General features: G+C 42.3%; 1 protein-coding gene across 9 annotated transcripts in view; it reads right to left on the bottom strand.

The window, feature by feature from the left end:
- The window catches only part of WIPF2 (WAS/WASL interacting protein family member 2), a 119,308-nt gene that overhangs the window by 10,513 nt on the left and 81,185 nt on the right, over window positions 1-27,610 (bottom strand). For 7 of the 9 annotated variants that reach the window (XR_011560565.1, XM_070767010.1, XM_070767008.1 and 4 more), the window contains 3 exons: window positions 10,859-10,971; window positions 7,287-7,419; window positions 1,865-1,978 (listed from right to left, as the gene is read on the bottom strand). Coding sequence is in view for 8 of the 9 variants with exons in the window: in XM_070767010.1 (XP_070623111.1) it covers window positions 1,865-1,978; window positions 7,287-7,419; window positions 10,859-10,915 (304 nt within the window). In the remaining variant the exon portion in view is untranslated. Of the gene's footprint in view, window positions 1-1,864; window positions 1,979-7,286; window positions 7,420-10,858; window positions 10,972-15,877; window positions 16,129-26,382; window positions 26,486-27,610 lie in introns of those variants that run through there. The other 2 variants (XM_070767014.1, XM_070767012.1) reach the window with 2 other exon arrangements.

The following is a 27,610-nucleotide window of genomic DNA, read 5'->3' as shown; positions in this document are numbered from 1 at the left end:
TGACCCTGTGACCCCTCATGAAGTAGACAAGGCCATAGAGGTGATTAGCGCCTTCACTTGTTTGTTAGACCCGTGTCCCTCTTGGCTGGTCTTGACCAGCTGGGAGGTGACACAAGGCTGGCTCCAGGTGTTAGTCAATGCTTCTTTGAATGAGGGGTCCTTGCTGCAACCTTTGAAAGAAGCGGTTGTGAAGCCCCTCCTCAAGAAGCCTTCCCTGGATCCAGCCTCATTGAGCAATTATCGTCCTGTCCTCAACCTTCCCTTTGTAGGGAAAGTTGCTGAGAAAGTGGTGGCACTCCAACTCCTGCGAACCTTGCCCATTTCAATCTGGCTTCAGACCCGGTTAAGCACGGAAACCGCTTTAGTCATGCTGATGGATGATCTATGGCGGGTTGGGATAGGGGGTATTCCTCTATCCTGGTGCTTCTTGACCTCTCAGCGGCTTTCGATACCATCGGCCATAGTATCCTTCTGCGACTGATGGAGGGGTTGGCAGTGGGAGGCACCATTTTGCGGTGGTTCTCCTACCTCTCTGACTGATCGCAGTGGATATTAATGGGAGGGCAGAGGTCACCCCCTAGGCCCCTCCTCTGTGGGGTTCTTCAGGGGTCGGTCCTTTCTTCTCTCCTATTCAATATCTACCTGAAACTGCTGGATGAGATCAGCCAACGATATGGGGTGATCTACCAACAATATGCTAATGATACTCAGCTGTATATCTCCACCTAGTGTCAGTTCAGTGAAGTGGTAGAAATGATGTGCCAGTGTGTTGAAGCCGTAAGGGTCCAGATGGGGGATAACAGCTTAAAACTCAACCCTGACAAAACTAAGTGGTTGAGGGTCCTTCCTCCTAAACACAATTCCAACTCTCTGTCTTTGGTCTTGGGGGGGAGAAAAACTTTCCCCTTCAGATAAGGCTTGTAACTTGGGTGTCCTCCTAGATCCACAGCTGAGGTTAGAACAAAATATCTCAGCTGTGGCTAGGTGAGCTTTTGCACAAGTTTGTCTTGTCTACCAGTTGCAGTCCTACCTCAACCAGGAGGCGCTCCGCAGTCACTCACGCCCTCATCACCTCTCGGTCTTGACTATTGCAAGGCGCTCTACATGGAGCTACCCTTGAAGAACGTTTGGAGACTTTAGATGGTGCAAAATGCAGTGGCGCGCGCAATAACGGGTGTACCATATTACTTCATCTTTACGCGAGCTGCATTGGTTGCCAGTCAGTCTCCGAACGCAAGTCAAGATGTTGGTTATTACCTGTAAAACCCTAAATGGCTCAGGGCCAGACTATTTATGGGACCACCGCTGACCTCATACTTCATTGCGGCCAGTAAGGGCCCCCAAAGTCAGCTATCACCAGGTCCCGTCTGCCAAGCAATGTCGGTTGGCAGGACCTTGGGGAAGAGTCTTCTCTATGGCCACTCTGACCCTATAGAATCAAATGCCCCCAGAGATCCACACTATCTCCTCCCTACCGGTTTTCTGGAAATCCATTAAGACCTGGCTTTTCTGGCAGGCTTGGAATTAGATTGACTGTAGTGTATGTATGGTTCTTTTAGGATATCGTTTTGTTATATTATTGATTTTATTCTGACTGTTTTTTACTATTTCTCTATTTTACTATTGTTGTATTTATCTTACTTGTTAGCTACTCTGAGTCCGTTTCGGAATGAGCAGCATATAAATACGAATGAAATAAAATAAATAAATATACTAAATGATAAATATATATTCCTAATTACAGATGATTAGCAGATTTAAATGCCTAAATGTTATTACTTCTAATAGAAAATAAAAGGAATACAGATTCAAATATAGGGCACAGTTTCAAACTGCTAAAAAAAGATATTTAAAAAAACATCACCTGAACTCTCTTTTACTCCCATGGGTCGTAGTTTGGGAATACCACCTTGGAAAAGGCCCACCTTTGTTGGTAGGGGAGATGTAGTAGAATTATAGCTGTTGCCACTCTTGGATTCTGAAATAAAAGATTTCCTTATTATTTAACTTGTCAGATTGTGTAACACAAAAAGTTTATTAATTATAGCTATTGCAAGCAAACCCCTAACTGCTAGGTCTACCATCAAATAATAGAATTTGCGATTGCTATTCAAATGTCCAAAGTTTAATATATTTTCCCCTAGAATACTTTAAAGAGATGTTCTCCATAGTGGGTGGAGCTAAACTCCAAGAATGGGACGATACCGTCGTTTGGCCAATGAGGAGTGACAAGTTATAAATCTCTGTCCTTCTGGCCCAATTTCTCCTCTTTGACTCAGGCCTCAGCCATGAAAGGACGCCTGTATTCAGCTCCCGTTCCAGAGGTTAACTCCAAGTCAATGAAAATAGCAAATCGGGAGTTTCTCCCCAGATATTGCCATTCCATCAGTCGATCACTGGGTCAAGAGTGGCAATGGGGTCCAACCGAGGGCCTTCACCTGACACTCGGATTGGCCTTTAGAGCAGCGATTTCTACAATTCTTGCTATTAGAAAGCAGAGCAGCCTGGCCACGAAGCTTGTTACTAACCCTCCAAAAATCAATACTGACAACTAGTCACGAGCCTCATGCTCAGATGACCAATGGTCAGGGTAATTGCACGCTATGCTATGCTCACACAGGAAGAGACACCTTGGAAAACATTGATGGCAGCCGCAGAAGCCTGGAGCTGGAGCACCACTGGTCTCCTCCCTCCAGCAGGGGTTTCTTGATCCCCGGTTCGCCAGTTCAGCTATAAACATCCAACAAGGGCCCTAGTCAACTACATTGCCAGCCTTTCTATCCGCCTGCTCTATCTCCCAACGCACTTGTAGCCACTGCCATTGCCTTTCATTTCACTTTCCACCCTCTATTCGGCTATTTTGAGACTCCGCTGTTACAGGAATGGTCATTTTGGAGATTAGCCTTCATTCCACTCAGCACCAGCTATTTTGTGAGTCATTCACCCACCTTCATAGCAGCAGCAATTTTGAAGGGACTTATTCCCTCACTGAGAGTCAGCCATATTTTGAAATAGCAGCAACTATTAACAGCTCCACCTATTGTTTAATTGCCCCATGGCTGACAGCGCAACCAAGCATGACAAAGGCCAGTCCAACGCCAAGTGTAAGGAGAGGGTGGATCCTGTTCCTGTTCCCAATGATTCCAACCCTGGAGTAGCCAGGCCCTCCTTCAACAGAGAGGGGTCGCCTTATACGCAGCCTCCCTCCATCCCACAAAGATGAAAGTTGTTGGGACAAAGCCATTGACAAGATTTGGGCTAAATCCAGCACAAGGCCACAGGGCACTGGTCAGCTGGTATTTGCCTCAGGGATCCTTGAACGTCTGAGTACCAGCTGATTGGAGGCGGCCTCAAGGCATCCTTTGGGGTCAATGTCTCTGGACAATCTGGATTTAAAGATTACGGATAATGATATCTGGGAGGTCTCTCATGCTGAAGTGGTCAGTCTCCCTCCCATCTGCCACTTTTAAACTTACAACTGCTGGACTCAGAGCCCCTTCTCCACGGGCACAATTTGAACACCCTGATGTCCAGAACATGATTAATGCAGTTATAAGACAAGGCATAGAGGCAGGCATGATGCAAATTGTTAGACCTTCTCAGGCTGACACTGCAGTCATCAGGGTACCAACCCAGATTCCATACTACATCACAGAACCTAGAACCAGTTAGGACAGCTATTACGATGACTACTCCCCTCAACAATCCTTAAGGCTGCAATCAGACTTTGAGGAAGGACAAGCAGACCTGGACCTATCAGAGGATGAAGGAATCATCCCGATTCTCCGGTTTCCTCCAGCCTATTTCACCCGGACCTCTTTAAATTGCTTTTATTTAAAGCAAAAAGTGTGGCCAACTTTCACTCATCTTCCCCTGACCCACAAAGGAATAGTCTCTCAGTAGATCCCTTATTTGAGGAGGCTACCTTGGAGACCAAGATCATCCCAGCCTCACCTCTCTTTGTCAAGGCTATCCTGCGACAATGGCAGTCCCCTGCTTCACGGCCCTTGCCCAATTCTCTGGACAAAAGATATTTTAATGTGGTTGCATATTTGGCTCAACATCTTCCTGTATCCCCAGTGGATGCCCCACTGATGGCGTCATATTCCTTCAACCACATGCTGGGCAACTCAAGGGAACTACTGCAACAAGAGGACTATAGGAGAGAGCAGGCGCTTCGGATATCCCATCCCATGCGAGGGCTTCCACCACAACTTCCTTTTTCTGTCACACATCTCTGAGATGGCTCCAACAGCTCCAGGAGTGTCTCCTGCTTTTAAACGGTGCATACATTGGGGAGTCAGCTGGAGCTCAAGGAACCTGGTCCCAGATGGAGACCCAGTTAAATATCAACAGACTGGATATTGAACTCAAGCCTCTGGTCAGCATGCTCTGGTGCTGACAGACAGTGTGGCTATCAAAGCCCATACAAAACTGGCTGGATGAGGCCAAATCCCTAGGGCTATGGGCAGAATGCAAATCGCTGTCAATTTCAGCAGACTACATCTCTGGGGTAACCAATATGACCTCAGACTGCCTCAGCCACAACTATATTGACCAGGCGGAATGGAGCCTTCAACCTTCCCTTTTCCAGGCCCTGGTGAGTCGCTTTGGTCTTCCCATCTCGCCACCCCAGAAAATGCCAAGCTTCCCAGGTACTTCACACATTGCCAGACCTAGGGTGCGGATGGAGCAGATGCTCTTTGCTGCAATTGACCCCCAGGCCTTCTGTATGAGTTTCCCCCTCTGTCTCTCCTCCCAAGATGATTCACAAGATCTTGGAGGAGAGGACCGAAGTATTAGAACATAAGAATATAAGAAGAGCCATGCTGAATCAGGCCAAAGCCCATCGAGTCAAGCATCCTGTGTCACACAGTGTCCCACCAATTATCCATGGGGGTGTTGCTCCTCGCACCCCTCTTGCCTCAAAGCTTTGGTTTGTGGACCTCAAAGCTCTCTCCATCAGTCCACCATGGAGGAACCCGATAGAATCGTCATTTTCCCAGGGGTCAGTGGTACATCCAGACCCACTGTGGTACCAGTTGACCACCTGGAATTTGAGTGAGGTTTTCTGAGGCATTGTGGGGTCCCGGAGAACATCATCTGGACTCTCATGGTCTCCAGGAGGCCCACTACTATAAGGATTTATTCTGTCACCTGGCAGGCCTTCTCCTGGTGTGTGCAGGCGGAGTATTCCCTGGTTGACTTATCAATCATCAATGCGCTTGAGTTCTTGAAGCAGGGACTTGCCAGGGTGGTCTTTTCCCCAACATGCTTTGATGCCAAATAGCTACTCTTTCTATGGTATTTCCTTGCCATTCTGAACTCCTTGTCCTTTCATCCCTTGTTGTGCAGGTTCCTGAAAGGGGATACCAATTTGTGTCCCCGCCGCTGTCCATTGGTACCCAAGCTGGGACCTCTCAAAGGTTCTCTGATCGCTGACAGATGCCCCCTACAAACCTTTACATATCACTTCGCTTCCTAGTGGTGATTACCTCTGGCCAGAGGACTTCTAAACTGGTGGCCCTCTCAGTAAGTGGGGGGGGCTCTGTATATTTCACTCTGATCGAGTTGTTCTCCCACCAGACCCCACTTTTGTCCCAAAAATAAATTCTTATTTCCACAGCCCAGGAACTTGTCCTTCCCAGTTTTTGCCCCGATCCTTTGCATCATTTGGAGGCAGTGCCACATGCTTGATGTCTGGAGGGTGCTTAAGATCCACCTCAAATACACTTCCTCCCTGCATAGTACAGAGGCACTTCTCATCTCTTTTCAGCCCACTTCTCCGGGGCAAAAGATGTCCTCCTCCATTGTGGGTCATTGGCTGCAGAGAGCATTGCAACAGCTTATGACTAGCTGTCCTTGCCACGACCAACCATGGTGATTGTGTATTCAACCTACAGCACAGCAATGACAGACGAATGGTCCACTGAATGCTTCCAGTCAAGGAGGTCTGCTGGGTGGCCACCTGGTCCTCTCCAACCCCCTTCATCCGCCACTACAAAATAGATGTCTTTGCGTCTGCTGAGATGGCATTGGCCGCAGGGTTTTGAGTGAGGGGTGCCAGAGACTGAGGAAGCCAGCCAGACTTAGTCCTCTCAATGGACAGACTGCTTTGGTATGTCCCATTCTTGGAGGTTAGCTCCACCCACTATGGAGAAGGGGTGTTGGTTTTACCTGATAAACCTCTTCTCGTAGGGTGGACCCAACCCCACCCAAAGTTAATCTGGTTTGGCCTTTGGGACATCAAATTGTTATCTTCTACCTTCTCTTGCTTTTGGAACTACATGCCAAGTCTGTCCATCGTCCTTCATCAAAGAGTGGGAATTAGGCCAGAAGGACAAAGATATGCAATTTGACAGACTCAGTCCTCATTGGCTGAAGGGGAAGTGCCATCCCATTCTTGAAGGTTAGCTCCATCCTACGAGAAGAGGTGTTATTAGGTAAGACCAATGCCTCTTCTCATTATTCTTCAATTTCATATGTAAAATTCAGAAACATGTATTTTTAATGTTTACTACCGTAGTAATGTATAAATGCTTGGACTTTTATCTATATTTTAGACTAAAGACTTCAGGCAGTTTACATTCTGGACTTATTTTGCCCAGCATCGAAAGTTCCCCTTTGGAAAGTCTAAAATAACTTTTAGTATACAAAACAGGTATAGGAAAACACAATAGTGCTGGGTGGAAATTCCAATGGTTAAAATATAATAGTTCAAACTCCACACATTCTTTTCTTCCCTCCTTGCTAAACTAGAACAATTCAATTCAAAACAATCAAGATAAGCACACAATAACAGCAGTACCAATTTGGACACTATGTAACAAGAACTAAGCAGAAGAAAACAAAGTAATTTGTGGTCAGAAATACGGTGAGAGGGCAACAGATTGAATCTCAGTGGCTTAAATAATTATTTAAGGTACTGGACTAAAATTAATTCATCACATAGGTTGATCCAAGGATAATTTTATCGGGCAACAAGTCCTCCCTAATTCGGGATGATGGTCTCAAGTGCCTGGAATTCAATTATTTTACACAAATTATGTTTGCATTGCTGACTTGATTCATACATTATGGGAAATGATGCTCTGCCTAATTATAATTTGCTGAGTAAATTCCAATTTCTGAGTCCATAGCACATGCAAAGCACAAATAGAAATATCTTGTATGTCTAAAGAGCTACAGATTATTCCCCAAAGAAAGGGACAACTGGAGGGAATGTAACCCCTTCCTTTAATCTGACGACAAAAATCTGCTGACAGTTGCTTCATTCACCTACTTACTTTCAAGGATAGGCGCACTGCGATCATTAACTTGAGCCACTTTTTTCAATTGGGCCCCTTTACAAATGTCTTGTAGCAGAGCATTTCTCCCTCGCTGCTCATCTCTGCCCAATTTTGGTGCTTCTGTGTTTGCCTGAAAGGAAATATTGCACCAAAAAAATGAAAAAAATATTTCTTATCCCTTGGCTGCCTGAAGATCACAAAAATCGTTCATTCACAGCACCAAAAAAAAAAAAAAAGGCTGCATGTAATGAACTGAACACTTTTGCACAATTCTATAGCCCAGAGGCTTGTACTTCAACAGCTAAAAATTTCTTATTGTGGCTTAGAAAAAGCTTCCAACGAACCACTTTCACCTCATCTGCAACTCCTACTCTTTCCATTATTTTTATCTATCAACCTACAATAAATATTTCATTCTTTGTATCTGTAGCATTGCAATCAAATCACTCTTGATAGTTAATCTATGAACACCTAATATGTTTAATGTCATCTCGCAGGAACTAGAGCAGTAATGGGATACATCCTGAAGGATCAATATAAAAGGAATATAATCTGTGGTCTTCATACATACAATGCATTCAAAAGTATTCAGAACCCCTTCACTTTTGTCAATTTTGTTATACTGCAGCCTGATTCTATAGTTGTTGAAATTCATTTTTTTCTTATTAATCTACACTCAGTACTCCATATTGATAAAATGAAATACAGTGTTCCCTCGATTTTCGCGGGGGTTACGTTCCAAGACCTCCCGCGAAAGTCGATTTTCCGCGAAGTAGTGGTGCGGAAGTAAAAACACCATTTTTGGCTATGGACAGCCAAAAACTACCCCCACGCACCCTTTTTCAAGGCAGCGCAAGGAGCCGGGCTTGAAATTAGGGCAGGGAGCGACGAAAGTGTGGAGGCCGGCAAAGATTGCTTTGAATGTCGGCTGCCCCCGCCCCCCCAGCGCCTCTAGCCCCCTCGCCGCTACCGCCCGCCCGATCCACCCCTCTCACCGGCTTTCTTGGGACACGGGTCCTCCTGCAGCAGCGCTGGCGGCTACGGCTTCTCATCCTCATTCGGCTGGTAGCCGCTCTGAGCGCTTTGAGAATGCCCGCCCCACCCCTCTCACAGTCCCTTAGCTGAGAGCGCTTTCGTCCTAGCTATCAGCGAGGGGGCTGCAGGAGAGGTGGGGGCAGGCGTTCTCACAGAGAGGGAGAGAGAGGGAGAAAGAGAGAGAGAGCAAGAGGGGGGGAGAGTGGAAGGTAGAGAGAGAGAAAAAAATTATAGAAAAGGGGAGAAAAAAAGAGAAATGAGAAAATGATTGAAGCAGAGAATGACAGGAAAGAAAGAGAAAGAGAAGTGACTCTTGGTGATGACATATGACGTCATCGGGTGGGAAAAACCGTGGTATAGAAAAAAACCCGCAGAGTATTTTTTAATTAATATTATTTGAAAAATCGTGGTATAGCCGTTTCGCGAAGTTTGAACCCGCGAAAATCGAGGGATCACTGTATCACATTGGCATAAGTATTCAAACCCCTCAGTATTTTCCTGAAGCACCTTGGCAGTAATTACAGCCTCAAGTCTTTTGCGGTACAATTCAGCAAGCTTTGCATATCTGGACTGGAAGATGTTTTTTGCCATTCTTCCTTCAGTCAGATTGGTTGTCAGTGGACAACCATTTACAGGTCCCTCCAGAGATCTTCAATAGAGTTCAAGTCAGGGCTCTTGTTGGGCCACTTAAGGACATTCACAAAGTTGTCTCTAAACTACTCCTGTGTTGTCTTGGCTGTCTGTTTAGAATCACTATCTATTGGGACATGAACCTTCGGCCCAGTCTGTGATCCTGAGGGCTACAGAATAGGTGTTCATTGAGGATATCCCTATACTTTGCTCCATTCAGCTTTCACTCAACCCTATTCAGTTTCGCAGTCCCTGCTGCTCAAAAACAATGCCACAACATGATACGACCATCCCCATGCTTCACTGTTGGGATGATATTGGAAAGATGATGAGCGGTGCCTGATTTAAAATTGAGACCAAACAGTTCAATCTTGGTTTCAACAGACCAGAGAATCTTGTTCCTCAAAAATCTGAGAATCCTTCAGGTGCTTTTTTTACAAACTCCAAGGGGGCTTTCATGTGTTTTGCACTGAGATGTTTCTACCTAGCCGCTAAGCCCACATCAGTGGAGCGCTGCAGTGTGGTTTGTCCTTCTAGAATTCTGTCCCATCTCCACATAGGATCTTTGAAACTCAAAGTGACCATTGAGATCTTGGGCACCTGTCTTACTAAGGCCCTTCTCCATCAATTGCTCAGTTTGACTGGGCAACCAGCTTCTGGAAGAGTCCTGGTTGCACAAAACCTCTTCCATTTGTGAATTCTGGAGACCACTGGGCTCTTAGGAACCTTCAGTGCAGCAGAAATTTTATTATGGCCTTCCCCAATCTCTGCTTTGTCTCTGATCTCTGTAGACAGGTCTTTTGACCTCATGGTTTTTACTCTGCTAGTATGCATTGTCAGCTGTGAGACCTTCTATAGAGAGATGTGTGCCTTTCCAAAACATGTCCAATTTAACATAGGTGCACTCCAATCAAGATGTAGAAAAATGTCAGCAACTGTCAAGAGAAATAGGGACCACCTGAGCTAAGTTTCAAGTGTTGGTGCAAAGGATCTAAATGCTTATGCCAATGTGGTATTTCAGATTTTTCTTTTAAATAAATTTAGACTTCTAAAATTCTATTTTCACTTGTCATTATGGGGTTTTGAGTGTAGATTGAGAAAAAATTATTTCAAAAACTGTAGAATCAAGAAGCAGTAACAAAATTGACAAACGTTAAGGGGGTCTGAATACTTTCTGAATGCACTGTATATGAAACTACTGTACACTTTTATGTAACTTGGTATTATTTACTTAACGTACATACATTTTAGGAATAGGTTTTTCTTAGTTACGCTACCTGAGCATAGTGATGTAGAATGAAAACTGGACCTGACTCTCAGGGTTTTGACTTATATCCCCTTAGCAACAACTGAAGCACTCTCCAACTGTATGAATTCCCATTCTCAAAATTCTAAGCCAAAGCCATATTGATTGGGACTTGGGCCAGAAGTCTGCATATTTGGAAGTTAGGCAAACTGACATAATCAGGGGTGAATTTGAAAATTTTTAGCAACTGGTTCGCTGCCTGCTTGCTGGGTGGGCATGGCCATGAGGACGTAGCTACACAGCCTCCTGCACCAAGTTGGGGAGAGGAGGAGTTTTTTCCCTGCCCAGGTTCCAGAAGCTTTCCTTGACCCTCCAGGAGAGTGAAAATGGCCTCCCCTGGCTCCAGAGGCCATTTCTGGACTTCCAGCAGGCCTGTATTTTGCCCTCCCAGAGCCTCTGTAGGGGCCCTGAACTTACCTGTCATCCAAAAGAAGACTGCATAGAGACTCCTGGGAGGGGAGGGGCAGGATGAGCGGGGTCAGCCAGTCCTTGGAACAACTGGCTGAATCCCACCCTTGGACATAATCAGTAGAAGTGAAGATTCTTTGTGGTTAATCTATACCAGAGATAAAACAATACACAGAAGCAGAAGGACTACCTGACTCAAAGTTGGAGGTGGAGGAGGTCCAGGTGGAGGAGGTGGCGGTATTGGCATCTTTGCTCCACTCCCTCCTGGCTTAGTCTAAAAAGAATGTCTGATCACTCGTAAATCTGCAGAGTTAAAGGCAAAAGACAAAGACAAATGATTAGAAGACAGATGCAAACGAAGAAGACTGAACTAAAATATATAGGTAATTCTTGACTTAGGAACACAATTAAGCCCAAGCTTTCTGTTGTTAAGAGAGTTGGTTAAGTGAGTTTTGCTCCGTTTTACAACTTTTCTTGCCACAGTTATTATGTAAATCTGGCTTTCCCTTGCTTGTCATAAGGTTGCAAACAATGATCATATGACCTGGAACATTGCAACAGTCATAAACATGAATCAGTTGCCAAGTGGCTGAATTTTGATCACATGATCCTGGAGATGTTGCAACAGTCATAAGTGTGCAAACTGTCACAAGTCACCTTTTTAGTGTGGTTGTAACTTCAAATGGTCATTAAATGAACTTTTATAAGTCGAGGACTATTTATATTTTACACTGCTTCTACTGGAGCATTACCTACATTGATTACAGTTCCTAATGTAATATCTTCCAAATAGATGATTGACTGGAAGTCCTGGGAATTATTGCTTACACATTTTGAGAACTGGAAATTAATTTATATATTAACTCATTTTACACTGTTTTCATATTAACTCATTTATAAATTGAAAAATTATATATTTACTTTATAACATAATACAGGCATTCAAAATAATTAAAATAATAAAGTAAAAGTTGAAAGTAACGAAAAAATAGGAAAATTTAAATTATTGCAAGCACTTGCTGAACTAAAACCATTACATTACTTTCAATATGTTAATTAAAAGTCAAGGCTATTGGAAATTCTTGGAATTAAAATTCTAATACTGTACATAGGGAGAAGTGTTTAATAAAGAATACAAAAGAATTCAATAAAATAATTTCAAGTAACAAAATAAATAAAATAATTTTCAACTGACAAATTCAAAGCCCCAGAGAAAATATTTTAGGGAACTTTAGCTCCACAAAGTAAGATGAAACTTTATGAAAGTAAAGCATACATGGGTTTGCATTCTATAGTATATTTCTTTACTATCATTTGTAACAATTATTTTACATTGTCCACCTATTCTCCTTCTTTCTTTTTATACAAGGCACATAGAACCAGAAGTCTAAATGGAAGGAAGCTTGTAATACCACCAGATGACAACAAAACGCAAGCTATTGTAAAAATAAGGCAGTTGCTCAAATTATCTGCTTTTAATACTGTATATAAAACTCTCTCACTCCATTAAAAAAAGATTTCTCACAAATATCACTTTCATTACATTTTTGCAATACATTTAAGATACTTGAAATTTTTCAATATCAACAACAATAATAATGATGATAATAATAATAATAATTATTATTATTATTATTATTATTTTAAAAAATTAGATTTGTATGGTACCCCTCTCCAAAGACTTGGTTCCAAGTCCTGTGAGCATACATTTCTGAAGGGGCCACAACACCCTTCATGCTTTTATGACATTACAATTTCCAATGCTCTTTGAAATAAATTTTGATAATCAAAATTAAGTAAGAGTAGAACATCACTCCAGGTCTGAAATCTTGTGTGTTACAAACAGGAGGGCCTTTCCCCCCCTCTTGCACTCTCTTCCATCAATTGTATTTCATATGCTCATCTGCCTTAGAGGTTCAATAACATTGGAGGAACATTCTGGGGTTATTAAGAATATGCTATATGCTTTGTTTTGGCTGAAGAAGGTGTGACCTTTCTTTTCAGAACTAAAACTGAGCAAAATGCCCAAATCCTATTCCAAATACTTATCAAGCTGTTCAGGTGCTGTTTTAGAGAGAGGGAGAGGGAGAGGGAGAGGGAGAGAGAGAGAGAGAGAGAGAGAGAGACAGACAGACAGACAGACAGACAGACAGACAGACAGACAGAATCTGCTAGTTTTATGTTACAGTACTTAGATGCTAGAAATCTTGTTTTTACTACTACTACTACTACTACTACTTTTCAACCTCATGGGAGTTCCACAGCTATTTGCTGTTACCAGACCACTGACAGACAGATCCTCCTTTTGGAATTCCTGTTCTAATTTCTCCTGTTTATTTGTGTACCAAATGTGCAGAAGAGTACCCCTGATCTTAAAAATAAAAGTTAACAGCATACCCACAAGGCCAGAAGGATGGAAGACCGTAATGATTTTAGTTTGTGTATTTCTGACTATCACACTTTGCACACATACTGTAGAATTTGTGGAACTGTACAATTTCAGCTAGCTGCAGAAATCCAAAGAATCAAACTACCTAAGCACTGAATTAACTACAGTGTTGAAAGGAAGAGAACAATGAATCCAAATTCCACCATCTTGTAATTGGCAATAAGAATTTTCAAGATTCCATTCTACATTTCTAGTACAGAAAGTAATTGCATGCCTGTAATTATAGGTAGCTAGACAAATTTAGTCTTAATACAGCAGTACATTAGTTGCCATCCAAACTTGTACAGAGTTTACATAAACAAAGACAAACAGGCACGATTCTTTATCAGATACCACATCACAGCAGAAATGTAGGAAGAACAGGTGTGCAATGGAGGAAGTGTGACTCATCCATGACACTACAGATACTTGTCAAATCCACAAGACCAATGAAACTATTTCAAGCAGGTCAATGAAGATTCTCAGTCAGGGAAGTCTAATAGCACAGGAATGTGTTAAGTTTCAACACTTGCCCAGCAAAGCAAAGAAATAGGTAGCACTTAGGAAACTTTATCAATCTAAGCAGAAATTTGAGATTTTAAGGCAAGCTCTTACTTTACAGAGTCTAAAAGAATTTGTTATGTAGATGGGGAAAATGTACACTTTTCATATTAAAGAGCGTGTTCACAAATAAGTGTACTTGTCAGTTTCTGAAATGTTTTTTATACTCTAAAGATGGGAAGATAGAAGAATACGTTTCTCTATGGTCTGGATTTACTAATATTTTACATCAGGATCCCCAAACAACACACACACACCCCCACGGTCCATGGACTAGCACCGGCCCAGGGCATGACAGAAACCGAGCCGCACAAACAAGCAAAGCCCTATCCACGGGATGCAGGCAACACCTGAAACTACGCCACCTATAGTCCACAAAAAAAGCTCCCTCCACGGAATTAGTTCCTGGTGCCCAAAGGGTTGAGAGTTACTGTTTTATGGGATTGAACTAACTGTATGTGAATACGAATAATTCTTCCCCCCTCTTTTTTTTCCTTTCTCCCTTTTATTTTATGACAGTATTTTTATAATTGAACACTGCTGTACAATATTCAGTGCCCAAAAACCTCAACAGGTTTCTCAGAATTCCATGTGATATCTGTTAAACACCAAGGGAGATACCAAATCTCTCTAAAAGCTACTCAGGAAATAATAGTGGATGCTTCATCACAAGGAATATTTGTGTTGTTCTTTCCATTAACAAAGAGCAAAAGAAGAATTTAGAGGGGGAGGGGAGAGAAAAAACCCTCTCAATACAACATTCTTGCCTAATTAAGAATCCTTAAATGCTGAAATTATAGCTTCCAACATTCATAGTCATTATATGTGAGAATTACAAGAATTACAATCCCAAAATCTGTTGAAGACTATAACTCAACAAACTACTTTTTTCAAATGCCCAAGTTTGAAAAATTAAAAATTAGTTTTAATTCCTCCTTAAACACGACTTACAAATAAATTCTTAAAAATTACTAGAGAAAGATACTTATATATTTAATTATTTATGGTTTAAAAGTGGTGATAGTAAAGCTTCTTAAAAATTGGTAGTCAATCAGTTTGCACTAAAAGACTCTAAAAGTACAATCATCTGACCCTTGACTGGGACTCAGGTAGTCACTTTCCCAAAAGCAAAGGGAGCTAAAGCAAACATTTAATAAATTTGCTTGTATTTACTATCTCCTCCTGTTACATCAGAGGTGCTTAATCTTTTAGTGCCCTAGGTTCCTTCCAGAAACTTATGGGTCTCTTCCAATAAATTAGTAAAGATAAAAATTTTGTCCATCCAAATTTGTGGACCCTCTGAAATCTAACTGAGGATCCAAGGTTAAAAAACCCTGTGTTATATTAAAATTAGAATTCAGTGATATGAACCATACGCAATGCTCAAAACACAGTGGCTTTCCACAGAATATTAAAATCACTGATCAAAGTTATGATTTTCTTGAGCCCAGAATAATGGGGCATAAGAAAACATAGCCAACTATCGCTAACCAAAAACCTTTAAAAGTTTCCTGACATTCTGAAATGGGAAAGAATATTTAAATTTAACAAAGCCAAGGTATAATTCATTTTAAAAAGGCTAATAATTCCCGGAAAATCCTGGCATAAGCTTTTTACATTATAACATTGCCCCCTCAACTGTTTTAAACTATTAAGCACAAGATTTATTTATTTATTTATTGGATTTGTATGCCGATATCATCAAAAGGCTATCTATTTGATTCATGACAACATATACCCATTCTGCCTATTCTCTACCCCACTTAAGAACTAAGTAGATATTAGGATTGTGATTCAATTAAAAGAATATTAATCATGTATATGCCTATTAGAAGGTTCTTTGCCTCCAATCAATCATTTATCATGAAATAATTAAATGTTATCACTTAATCAATAGTTCCATTCATTGTCACATGGTCAACATCCACATATTTTCAGCCGCTGGTGAAATAGAAGGACATTTCCAGTTCCTATCAACTCCCAAACTGTTAGAAAAGCTCCTTTCTCTCCCCGGAATAGCCCTCTTTACTCTGATGCTCAATACAGAAGTAGAACATATTGGATATTTTTATTCGGCACTCAGGCAAAATAATCTATATGTGATTCCAACATTACCAAGAAAAAGATATCTTGCCAAAATCTCACATACGTAGTACTACACAATAACAAGATCTTCACAATAGCTTAAAAGAGAAATACATTTGAGAAGTAGAAACATACCTATCTAGTGGAGAGCTTCCAAGTCGGAAGCAACAGAACAAGCTGAGTAAGATTCATCTACAAGAGTCTGAAGTTAAGCACTACCTCCTTCTCCCATTTCCTTTCCTGCTTTCATTACGAAGACACACCCTTGATTTATGAGCACAAAAGAACATGTGGCCTTGAAGTAATTCAAATTATGAAGGAAGCATCATAGTATGATCACCTGAGGAGGGCCGGAAATGACAAGACATTAGTGATAAGGAAGGAGCCTAAGCCTGGTAAAACACTTATGCAAGATGCATGCTCAGCAAACTTTTCAAATACAGTACTAAGAATCTCTTGATCAATTAGAGATATCCCGATTTAGAATATAGCCTGACCATTAGCTTACTTGCTCCAGTATACACAGATTTTTTTTCTTAAGCACCAATTAAATCAAGTAAATGTAAGTTACTTGCTCATTTCTTCTATTTTATTTTAACACCTCAGGGTTGGGACATAAAGTCTGTTTAATTAAGAATGAATAGTGTTAAGAAAGGGATAGGAACTGGTCATATAGGACACACATCCTCTGGTGGTACCATGCCACAACAAAACAGAATAAAAACTAAGTGCATATGTATTGCAATGCTTCTGGATTTTGCACAACATTGCAGTGCATTTGTTTGCATTTCTTTTCTTCCATCTCCTAAGAATCTGGTTCCTTTTGACGTTTTAACCATGGAGAATGGAGAATTAAAATACATTCTTTCAACATCTATGGAGGTACAGTTCAGATGACATCAATTTTGTAATCACAAAACTCCCCAATTAAATTACAATTTTAGAAAACTTTAATTGTTCAAAATAGCTTTTATAATTCATGTAAGAACACTAAAATCAAATATTTGCCAGCCTTGCATATGGTCTATAATATTTATATATTGAAATACTTTTAGCAATATATTGGTGCCTATAAATATTATCAATTCCTTCCCTCTCCCAAGTTTTTTATTTTTTAGTTTTTTTTTTAACAAAAATGACAATCAATGCATGAACAGAGTGGTACTTGGACATACATTTCAATACAAATGAAATTGATCAAATTTAACATAATTATTACATTCAATCAACTTATATATTTCTAATAGCAATACAGTGTTCCTTCGATTTTCGCGGGTTCGAACTTCGCGAAGTCTACACCAAGGTTTTTCACAAAATATTAATTAAAAAATACTTTGGGTTTTTTTTCTATACCATGGTTTTTCCCGCCCGATGACATCATATGTCATCGCCAAACTAATAATTTTTGCAAATAAATAACCATTTTTTAAAATTGTTAATAAATAATTATGCTTATAAATATCAGGATCACTAAGTGTCTTATTCAATGGTGAGTACCAGTAATAATGGTGAGTAAATGGTTGTTAAGGGAATGGGAAATGGTAATTTAGGGGTTTAAAGTCTTAAGAGAAGGCTTATGATATTGTCCATAGCCAAAAATGGTGTATTTACTTCCGCATCTCTGCTTTGCGGAAATTCGATCCCCCGCGAAAATCAAGGGAACACTGTACACATCTATGTTAAGTTACAATCTTATCATTTAATTATTCCACATTTTCTCATTCTTACTTCTATTTTATAAAACAAAAGAGTAGAGAGGAGGAGAGTTGAAACAACTCAAAATAGCAACAACAAGGGGGGGAGGGGAGAGAAGGAATAATCCCTCCATCGCCTCTTGCCCACTTCATGCTTTAATTGCTATGCTTTAAAAGAGAGAGGAAGAAGGATGGACGAATCAGAACAATAATAAACAAAAAAAATCATCTATCCATCGTCTCTTGTTCAATACTTTAATTGCTATGGGTTTTTTTTAACTTGCCTCCCAAATTATATTTCCATCTATGCCTATTTCTTGGGTGTCCAATCTAGGTATTCTCCCCACTTCTACCCTCTTCCATTGCCTAGTTTCTAAGAGTTCTTATCAGGCCTCTGCTTTCATTTTATACACATCTTCCAACTCCTTGAGTATGTTTAGTATGTTTTCCCTTGGTTTAATTCATCAATCACTATTATTTTCGTTGTTATCTCCTCTTTGTCTTCTCTCTTCTTCATTTCCTCTTGTAATTCCACGAGTCGACGAAGAGGGGCAGCATACAAATCCAATTACCGTAATAAAATAAATAAAATAAATAAATAATTCCTCCCTTTCTTGGGCATCTGGCGGGACCCAGGGGAAGAGCCTTCTCTGTGGCGGCCCCGGCCCTCTGGAACCAACTCCCCCCAGAGATTAGAACTGCCCCCACCCTCCTTGCCTTTCGTAAACAACTTAAAACCCACCTCTGCCGCCAGGCATGGGGGAATTGAGATCCTCTTTCCCCTTAGGCCTTTACAATTCTATGCATGGTATGTATGTATATATGTTTGGTTTTTATATTAATTGATTTTTAATCATCAATACCAAATTACTATTGTACACTGTTTTATTGTCGCTGTTAGCCGCCCCGAGTCTCTGGAGAGGGGCGGCATACAAATCCAATAAATAAATAAATAAATAAATCTCAATTTGTACTCATCATCCCTTTTATTTTCCATAATCTCCTTGAATCCTTTGTCCATAATGTCTTTTGTATTTTGAAAGAGTAAATCCATCTCCTGTGCAACTCCCCTCATTTCTTCCCTTTTAAATATCACATTTTTTAAAATTTATTTTTATCCAACAATCCAAGAACTATTTATTCAGTCTTTGAATTACCATTCAAGGAGTACACAAGGAGTTCTTTATGTCTCATAGGTTAATAATTAGTTTCATTTAAATGGTCCCAGAGGTTTATAAAATACCATGTCCTCTTTATAAATTCAATCCTATAATATAATATTCTAATATCTATTTAATTGAATCAATTCTTCATTTTCATATTTGGATCTTCAGTACTGTAGAACAGAGGTCCCCAACCTTTTTTGCACCAGGGACCGGCTTTCAGCCAGACCTGTTTTCCATGGCCCGGTGGGGGGGGGGGAGCTAGCTCTCAGCGGCGCCGTAAAAGGGGCGATCAAGAGAGGAATGGGTGAATGAATGGACGGAGGGTGGGAAGGAAGGAAGGAAAGAGGGAAGGTACAGGAACAGAAGAAGGGTGCAAAGAAGCAAAGAAAGGTGTGAAAGGGGAGAGTAAGAGAGGAAGGAGTGAAAGAAGGGAATGAGGGAAGGAAAAGGAAAGCAAGAAATGGAGGGAGGAAAGGAAGGGAGGAAAGGAAGGAAGGAAGGAAGGAAGAAGGAAAGAGGGAAGGGACAGGAACAGAGGAAGGAAGCAAGGAAACTTATGAAAGGGGAGAGTAAGAGAGGAAGGACTGGAGGGAGGGAGGGAAGAAGGTAGGAAGGAGAAAGAAAAGAAATAGAGGAAGGAAAGGTAAAAGAGAGAAAGAAAAAGAGCAAGAAAGAAAGAAAGAAAAAGAAAGAAAGAAAGGCAACTTCAAAGAAAGGCTCACTGAGCATCTCTCACTCTCTCTCTCTTTCTATCCCTCTTTCTTTCTTTCTCTTCCTTTCTCTCTCTCCTCTTCCTTTATCTCCTCTTTCTCTCCCCCCTCTCTCCCCCTTTCCCTCTCTCTTTCTCTCTCCCTCTCTTGCTATCTCTCCCCCCTTTCCCTCTTTCTCCCTCTCTTTCTCTCTCTCCCCCTCTCTCTTTCTCTCTCTCTCCCCCTCTTTCTCTCTCTTCTTCTCACTTTCTCTCTCTTGTTTTCTTTCTGTCTCTTTTGCTTTCTCTCTCTCTCACTCTTTCTCTCTTGTTTTGTTTCTCACGCTCTTTCTCTCTCTTGTTCTCTCTCTCTTGCTATCTCTTTCTCTCCCCCCCTTTCTCTCACTCTCTCTTTCTCACTTTCTCTCTATCTTGCTGTCTGTTGCTTTCACTCACTCTCGTTCTCTCTCCGTTCTTCTCAGCGGTGACGCGCGCACGCCCTGCCCGCCTCACATTTGCCGAGAGGACTTTCGCCCCGGGCTCTCAGCAAGGGGGTTTGCATGAGAGGCGGGGCCGGCGGAAGGTGATATTCAATGTCGGGGGCGCACGGGCGGTTTTGCGCGCGCTCCCTATCTCCCTGCTAGCCCACTCGGAATACGTATTCAAAATAAGAAAAGCCTTTGCCGGCAAAGGCTTTTCTTATTTTGAATACAGTATTCCGAGTGGGCTAGCAGGGAGATAGGGAGCGCGCGCAAAACCACCCGTGCGCCCCCGACATTGAATATCACCTTCCGCCGGCCCCGCCTCTCATGCAGCCCCCTTGCTGAGAGCCCGGGGCGAAAGTCCTCTCGGCAAATGTGAGGCGGGCAGGGCGTGCGTTCCGGGTGCGGGAGGAGCTGCGGTGAAAGGCAGGAGGTGGCAGAGGAGCAGAGGGGGCAAATCGGGCGGGCGGTGGGCAGCGCGGAAAGGCCGAGGGGGCCCTGGCGCCGCGGACCGGCTGAAAACCCCCAACGGCCCGGGCCCGGTCCGCGGACCGGCGGTTGGAGACCCCTGCTGTAGAATAGCAAAGGATAATTTCACTTTCACTGTCTTTCCTATAAGTAAAAGGGTTGTATTTTCCCTTTTGTCAACTGGTGGCAATCTCCATTTAAATTTTAGTTTGCTAGTCCATATCATATACATTGGTACCTTGGTACTCGAACGCTTTGGTTCTCGTACATTTCGGATACAGAACAAAATTTTCGGCAAAAATTTGCTTCGGTATCTGAACAAAAATTCGGATACTGAACAGCCACAGAAAATTTTGTTTATTATCCGAAATGAGGGGACGGGGTGAGAAGGAATGGGAGTCGGCATCCGACACACCCATCCTGGCTGCCCACTAAACAGCCTCCCAGTCGTGCTCCAAGCTGTAGGAAGGGGGGGGCAGCTGCAATACCGGCAGTTTCGGGGGGCCTCCTTTCCTCAGTGGTTCGTCTTGTTCCCTTTAAGCAGCTACACCAACTTTCTCCTTCCCAACGGCGGCAGAGGCTTTCCTTCGAGCAGCGCCGGGAACGTCAGCGGCTTCCCTTTCTCATGTCACGTTCCCGGCGCTGCTGCTGCTCTAAGGAAAGCCTCTGCCGCCGTTGGGAAGGAGAAAGTTGGTGTAGCTGCCTACAACTACAAGACGAACCACTGAAACTGCCGGTATTGCAGCTGCCCCCACCCTTCCTACAACTTGGAGCGGAAGGGTGTAGGAAGGGTGGGGGCGGCTACAATACCGGCAGTTTAGGGGGGGGGGGCTCCTTTCCTCAGTGGTTCGTCTTGTTCCCTTTAAGCAGCTACACCAACTTTCTCCTTCCAGACGGCGGCGGCAGCTTTCCTTTGAGCAGCAGCAGCGCCGGGAACGTCAGCGGCTTCCCTTTCTCATGTCACGTTCCCGGTGCTGCTGCTGCTCTAAGGAAAGCCGCCGCCGCCGGGAAGGAGAAAGTTGGTGTAACTGCTTAAAGGGAAGAAGACAAACCACTGAGGAAAGGAGCCCCCCCGAAACTGCCGGTATTGCAGCTGCCCCCACCCTTACTACAGCTTGGAGTGCTTAGACCTCAGATCTTTATCCCATAGGAAATAAGGGAAATAGGGGCTGGAAACCAATTAAACCCATTTCCATTATTTCCTATGGGATAAATTAATTTGATACTCGACCAAATCGGTTCTCGACCACACTTCTGGAACGAATTGTGGTCGAGAACCGAGGTACCACTGTAGTTTGAAAAATACTTGGGAAACCAGAATGAGTTTTGAATAAGTAATTCCAATACTTAAAAATGCCTTCCCAGTGCTGCTTCTTCTCAATTAAGGAGCCCAATTTTCAATTTATTTCAAAGTCTATTAATTATTTTCCTGCACCTTTCATTTCTGGTTAGGTGTTTTTTCAGAGCACCCTTAATTAATTAATTAATTAATTAATTGGATTTGTATGCCGCCCCTCTCCGTAGACTCGGGGCGGCTAACAACAATGATAAAAACAGCATGTAAACAATCCAATCCAATACTAAAATAACTAAAAAAAACCTTATTATAAAAACCAAGCATACATACAGACATGCCATGCGTAAATTGTAAAAGCCTAGGGGGAAAGAATATCTGTTCCCCCATGCCTTACGGCAGAGGTGGGTTTTAAGAAGTTTACGAAAAGCGAGGAGGGTGGGGGCAATTCTAATCTCTGGGGGGAGTTGGTTCCAAAGGGCCGGGGCCGCCACAGACAAGGCTCTTCCCCTGGGTCCTGCCAAACGACATTGTTTAGTTGACGGGACCCGGAGAAGGCCCACTCTGTGGGACCTGACTGGTCGCTGGGATTCGTGCAGCAGAAGGCGGTCCCTGGGGTAATCTGGTCCGGTGCCATGAAGGGCTTTATAGGTCATAACCAACACTTTGAATTGTGATTGGAAACTGATCGGCAACCAATGCAGACTGCAGAGTGTTGGTGTAACATGGGCATATTTGGGGAAGCCCATGATTGCTCTCACAGCTGCATTCTACACGATCTGAAGTTTCCGAACACTTTTCAAAGGTAGCCCCATGTAGAGAGCATTGCAGTAGTCGAGCCTCAAGGTGATGAGGGCATGAGTGACTGTGAGCAGTTACTCCCAGTCCAAATAGGACTGCAACTGGTGCACCAGGCGAACCTGGGCAAACGCCCCTCTCGCCACAGCTGAAAGATGTTTCTCTAATGTGAGCTGTGGATCGAGGAGGACGCCCAACTTGCAGACCCTCTCTGAGGGGGTCAATGACTCCCCCCCCTGGGTGATGGACGGACAGATAGAATTGTCCTTGGGAGGCAAAACCCACAGCCACTCCATCTTATCAGGGTTGAGTTTGAGTCTGTTGACACCCATCCAGACCCCATCAGCCTCCAGGCACCGGCACATCACTTCCACTGCTTCGCTGACTGCTTATATGCCATTTTAACACATAGTTCTGAGCTAATGTTTCTGAATTGTTTCTTGGGGTTGAATTTAAAATGAGATAAAAATCTTGGGGTAATCCCAGCTTTGCAGCAGCCATATTAACCTACTTCTTCTTGCCATGGCTGAGAAGAGGGAAAAAACCCGGGTCAAACAGGTGAGCTATGGCTCTCCCCAACCTCACAGAGTGCCCCTCTTTGCTTCACCACCACCACAGGGTGGCTTTGGCTTCCTTTGGAGCCCACAAACAGGAAGCATTCAGCACAGGGAACGCAGAGACCTGTTCCACTGTATCTGTACCATCACGACATCAACCAGAAGTGCCAAATATGATCAATTCCTGATCCAGGATAACATGTATTATAACAAGTTACTGCCTCTCTACTATGATATTTATTTTCGTTTATTTTCTTATTTTTTTTCTTTGCTGTTCTCTTTTTCCTTGCACTTCTATTTTATTTTCTTTATTTAAATTTGGCTTGTATTAAATTTTACTGTTATAATAAAAAAATTAATGAAATTATATAAAAAAGAGAGATTGAGATATCAATTACCAGTGATAATTTCAAGGCTATATACAAGTTATCCAGGAGGGAAACATTTTGAAATTCCATTGTATTTCTCTGACATTTTCCTGTAACTTGCGATCTAGTTAAGGTGTGGTCATAGATGGCATCATAACAAACGGCTAAGCTATGGAGAAATATCAGTATATGAGGAAGCAAGTTGTTGGCACAGCTATGCTCATTTTTGCTTGACTCTGCCAGGCAGCATGATCCTTTAAAAAAAAAAAAAATTTTTTCCCCCTGACTTTTAAACATTTTAATACAGTTTGGTTTTTACCCCTGGTTTATTGTTTTTTTTTTCACGAATTCCCTGATAATTCCCTGGTTTCCAGGTTTGCTGGATACTCTGTATGTAAATAAACACTGTGCTAAAACATGGGGAAGGTGAGTTTAAAGTTATTTCATTCATTCTCTGGGCTGTTGTCACCCCCCCCCCCCCCGGTCTTGGCTGCCCAGCCTGTTCCCACTGCGTTTGGGCTGCTGCTGCTGCCATCCTGAGCCTCAGCAACTGCCCCCCCTCCCAACCCGCTGTCCGGCACTGCAGAGAGGAGAGAGCTGTGAGGAAGGAGGGATTGTTGCTTTTCTGCGGGAAAATGGAACTAAAAAGGGCGACCCCGATTTGTCCCGCAACGGTGGGTCTCTAAGAGAGCCTTGTTGGTGGGTGCTTTTTTGTCCTGTTCTGTCTCTAAGAGAGCCTTGTTGGTGGGTGCTTTTTTGTCCTGTTCTGTCTCTAAGAGAGCCTTGTTGGTGGGTGCTTTTTTGTCCTGTTCTGTCTCTAAGAGAGCCTTGTTGGTGGGTGCTTTTTTGTCCTGTTCTGTCTCTAAGAGAGCCTTGTTGGTGGGTGCTTTTTTGTCCTGTTCTGTCTCTAAGAGAGCCTTGTTGGTGGGTGCTTTTTTGTCCTGTTCTGTCTCTAAGAGAGCCTTGTTGGTGGGTGCTTTTTTGTCCTGTTCTGTCTCTAAGAGAGCCTTGTTGGTGGGTGCTTTTTTGTCCTGTTCTGTCTCTAAGAGAGCCTTGTTGGTGGGTGCTTTTTTGTCCTGTTCTGTCTCTAAGAGAGCCTTGTTGGTGGGTGCTTTTTTGTCCTGTTCGTTCGAGGCGCTTATCCCCCTCACTCCATGGCTTCCTCCTCTAGGAAACTGGTCACAGATAAAAGGCCGCCCTTTGCCCAGGTCTGACCTGGATGATTGAGAATTTCCACAGACATTAAAAAAAACTTTCCTTAATGCTTCCCTCTTCTCCTTTTCTGTCTTTAGCTCATCTAATGGGCTGAAACAGGGGCTGGACAAGGGCTTAAACTGATGTTTCATCGCCTTACAATCAGGAGGTTGTAAGTTCGATCCTAGATAGAGGCAGATATAGGATCTCCTGCTTGGGCAGGGAGTTGGACAAGATGACCTATAAGGTCTCTTCCAACTCTGTTAATCTGTCTGCTAAAGTTCTGTCTGTCCATTAAATGCCATTGCAGGTTGCCTCATTTTTTTCACAGTGCATGCATCCATTCCCCTTTCCTCTTTGACAGGATAGGAAAGAGTAAGAAAGGTCTCCTTAGATTAGGTTGATTCAGCCTTCCATCTTTCCCAGGTGGGTCAAATGAGGGCCCATATTGTTAGGGCCAATATGCTGATTCTGTAAACAGTTTAGAGAGGGCTGTAAAAGCAGTAGGAAGCAGTATATAAGTCTAAAGGCTATGCAATGCTATGCTATTAGTGCAAGGGGAAAGCTGCTACTGATTATGTTTGGTCTCCTCCTTAGCCATTGAGACCTTGCCTTGAGTACACAGCTTTTCCCGTTCTCTTTCCCTGTGTCTGTAAGAGAGGGCAAGATAAGCTGGCTTGGCGGGAGGTGCCGGCGGTAGACACAGCGGTGAGAGAAGGAGAGGGAGCTGCGGCTGCCCCTGCCTGCTGCTGATGGGCTTCCTGGTTGCGGCTGCTGGGAGACTCTCCGCCTTTAAAGTTTGGGGTGGAACGCTCAGCCTCCCCTCCCCCCCCCGAGGCACATGGCAGGCTGGCAGTGGAACGGGGAGCTCGTGCGCGCAACATTCGGAGGAGGAAAAACCTTTGCCGGCAGAAGACTTCCCCGCACTTTCCTTGCCACCCCACCCCCAATTCCAATGCCTGGCTCCGCTGCGCAGCCTTGGAAAAGGATGCGCGGGGGGTTGTTTTTGTGTGCATGGCTGTGCACCTTAGAGGGAACACTGACACATGCTCAATCATATGACACAATGGTGGGGCATTAGTGAGATAATGAACATATGCAGCAGAATGCACCTACTTTGCAAAACAATTGGTAAGTTAGTAAAAATACAGCTTTTCCAAGAAGGAAAAAACAGGAAAAAAATAGACAACTTTAGTTTAATCCTGAGTTGGTATACCCAATACAGAGCTTCACTGTGCTTAATAAATGGCATTAAATGAGATACCTCAGTAAATCTTACATTGCAGGTTAATAATGCCTTAGAAGATAATTTAGAGAAAATGCCGTATAGAAACTAATTGTGCAACCATTTAGGGACCACAAACAATATGTATGCCGCCCCGAGTCTTTGGAGAGGGGCGGCATACAAATCTAATAAATTAAATTAATTAAATTAAAATCTGAGTCTTGCTGCTCTGATTAAAATGACATCACACCATACTGGCTTGCATATAGACTGATTAGCAATAACTTTTGTTAGCTTTATATGAGGCACAAAGTTACCTATTTTTTTTTTACTCTTCCATGGCTCATCTAAGAATAACCATTAACTTTTACAGCACTTTTTGAATTCTAAAATGATTACTTGCAAGGCAGAAATGGAAAAACATGACAAAACTAGGCATTCTAAATTGCAGCAGAAACTACCTAGAGAATACAGATGGTAAGAGATAGCTTGACTCAGGTGACAGGTTCTCAAGAAAAATTCTTACTAGTCTGAACATGCCCATTAGGGTGTCACCGTGCTTTAAATTAAACCAGATTTTACATAAAGGGATTTCATTGGATTGGCACCTTTGGTGTGGACTAAAAGAGCTATCACACGAATAATCTGATGATAGTTGAATTGCGGTAAGTAAAATAATCAGGCTCTTAAGTTTTCACCAATTTACCATTCAGCATTTCAAGGCCTGCAGCTCCAGACAAGTGCATATGGTCCTCTTCCTGTCATAACTTTCTCCTTCAACCCAATCAACGTACGAGAACAGGGAGGAAAAAACTGGGCCACAGGCGATAACTTGCATCCTAGCATGGACAGCACAGCAATTTAGCTTACCAGTTCCTCTAGGTTCTAGACTCAAGGTGCAAATTAAAACAGTTTATACTAATAAAGTAGCACTAAATTACCGACAAATAACAACTGAGTTACCTATTTTTATATATAAAGATGTGTGCTTCATAAGATTATTGTTCAGTCATTCAAACCTGACCTAATTTCTGAAAAGGAAGTTAACAATTGTTCTCTGTAAAAAATTCTTGTATTCTGAAAAGAAGTAGCTACTACAGCATTCACATTAAATTTTCAATCATTAAAAACAATACATCTTTAAACAGAAATGTATATTCTATTTCGCTTATCAACTTATTTTACTTCCCATATATTCATGTAGTAGTTACACAACAGTTTACTCCTTATACCCACAAAACTAAGAGAGCATTAGCATATGTTGATTTTCTGATGTAGGAAGATGCACTTACATGCCGTGACATATTCACAAGTGATATCACAGCTTTAAGCTATTAAATAATTTTACTCTTTTATGTATAGATTGTTTCAGAGAATCTGTAAATATGTTTCAAAATACAAGGGAAAAGGATTATATGATGAATGCTCCCCCATAACAATTCCATTCCATGGAAAATTCACTTTAAATGAAAACTACTCTCATCATTTAATGCACAGAGTTGCAATGTGATTTTTGATGTTATAGCAAAAGTACAACATATCCACCTACATTTAGAAAAATACTTTAATTCTTCCCCTCTGAATTTAATAAGAATTAAATCAGCTTAGTGCTGTTATACTGAAATACTGATTCAACCCATTTATTATGATTTTATTGGAAAATCAGCATAGGGAAAATGTGACGCCAATTTTGATTCCTAAAGACTAGGAAAAATACATTGATTGAAAGCAATAAAAGCTATAAAATATTTAGTTTTAAATAATATCTGTGTATCAAATCAACTAAGAATATTACATGTCATCAGGAGTGGGTTCTAGCTTACTTTGCTGTCGGTTCGCTTCCTCCTGCACTGCGTGGGCATGTGCATGCAAAATTTTTTTTAAAAATCCAAAACCAAAAAAAGCTGAAAATAGGATGGCGGCTGCATGTACAG

This window comes from Erythrolamprus reginae, chromosome Z (genome assembly GCF_031021105.1).
Source record: "Erythrolamprus reginae isolate rEryReg1 chromosome Z, rEryReg1.hap1, whole genome shotgun sequence".
Lineage (NCBI taxonomy): Eukaryota > Metazoa > Chordata > Lepidosauria > Squamata > Dipsadidae > Erythrolamprus > Erythrolamprus reginae.
Note: the sequence above shows the minus strand (reverse complement) of the source record. Positions and strands in the feature narration are given on the sequence as shown.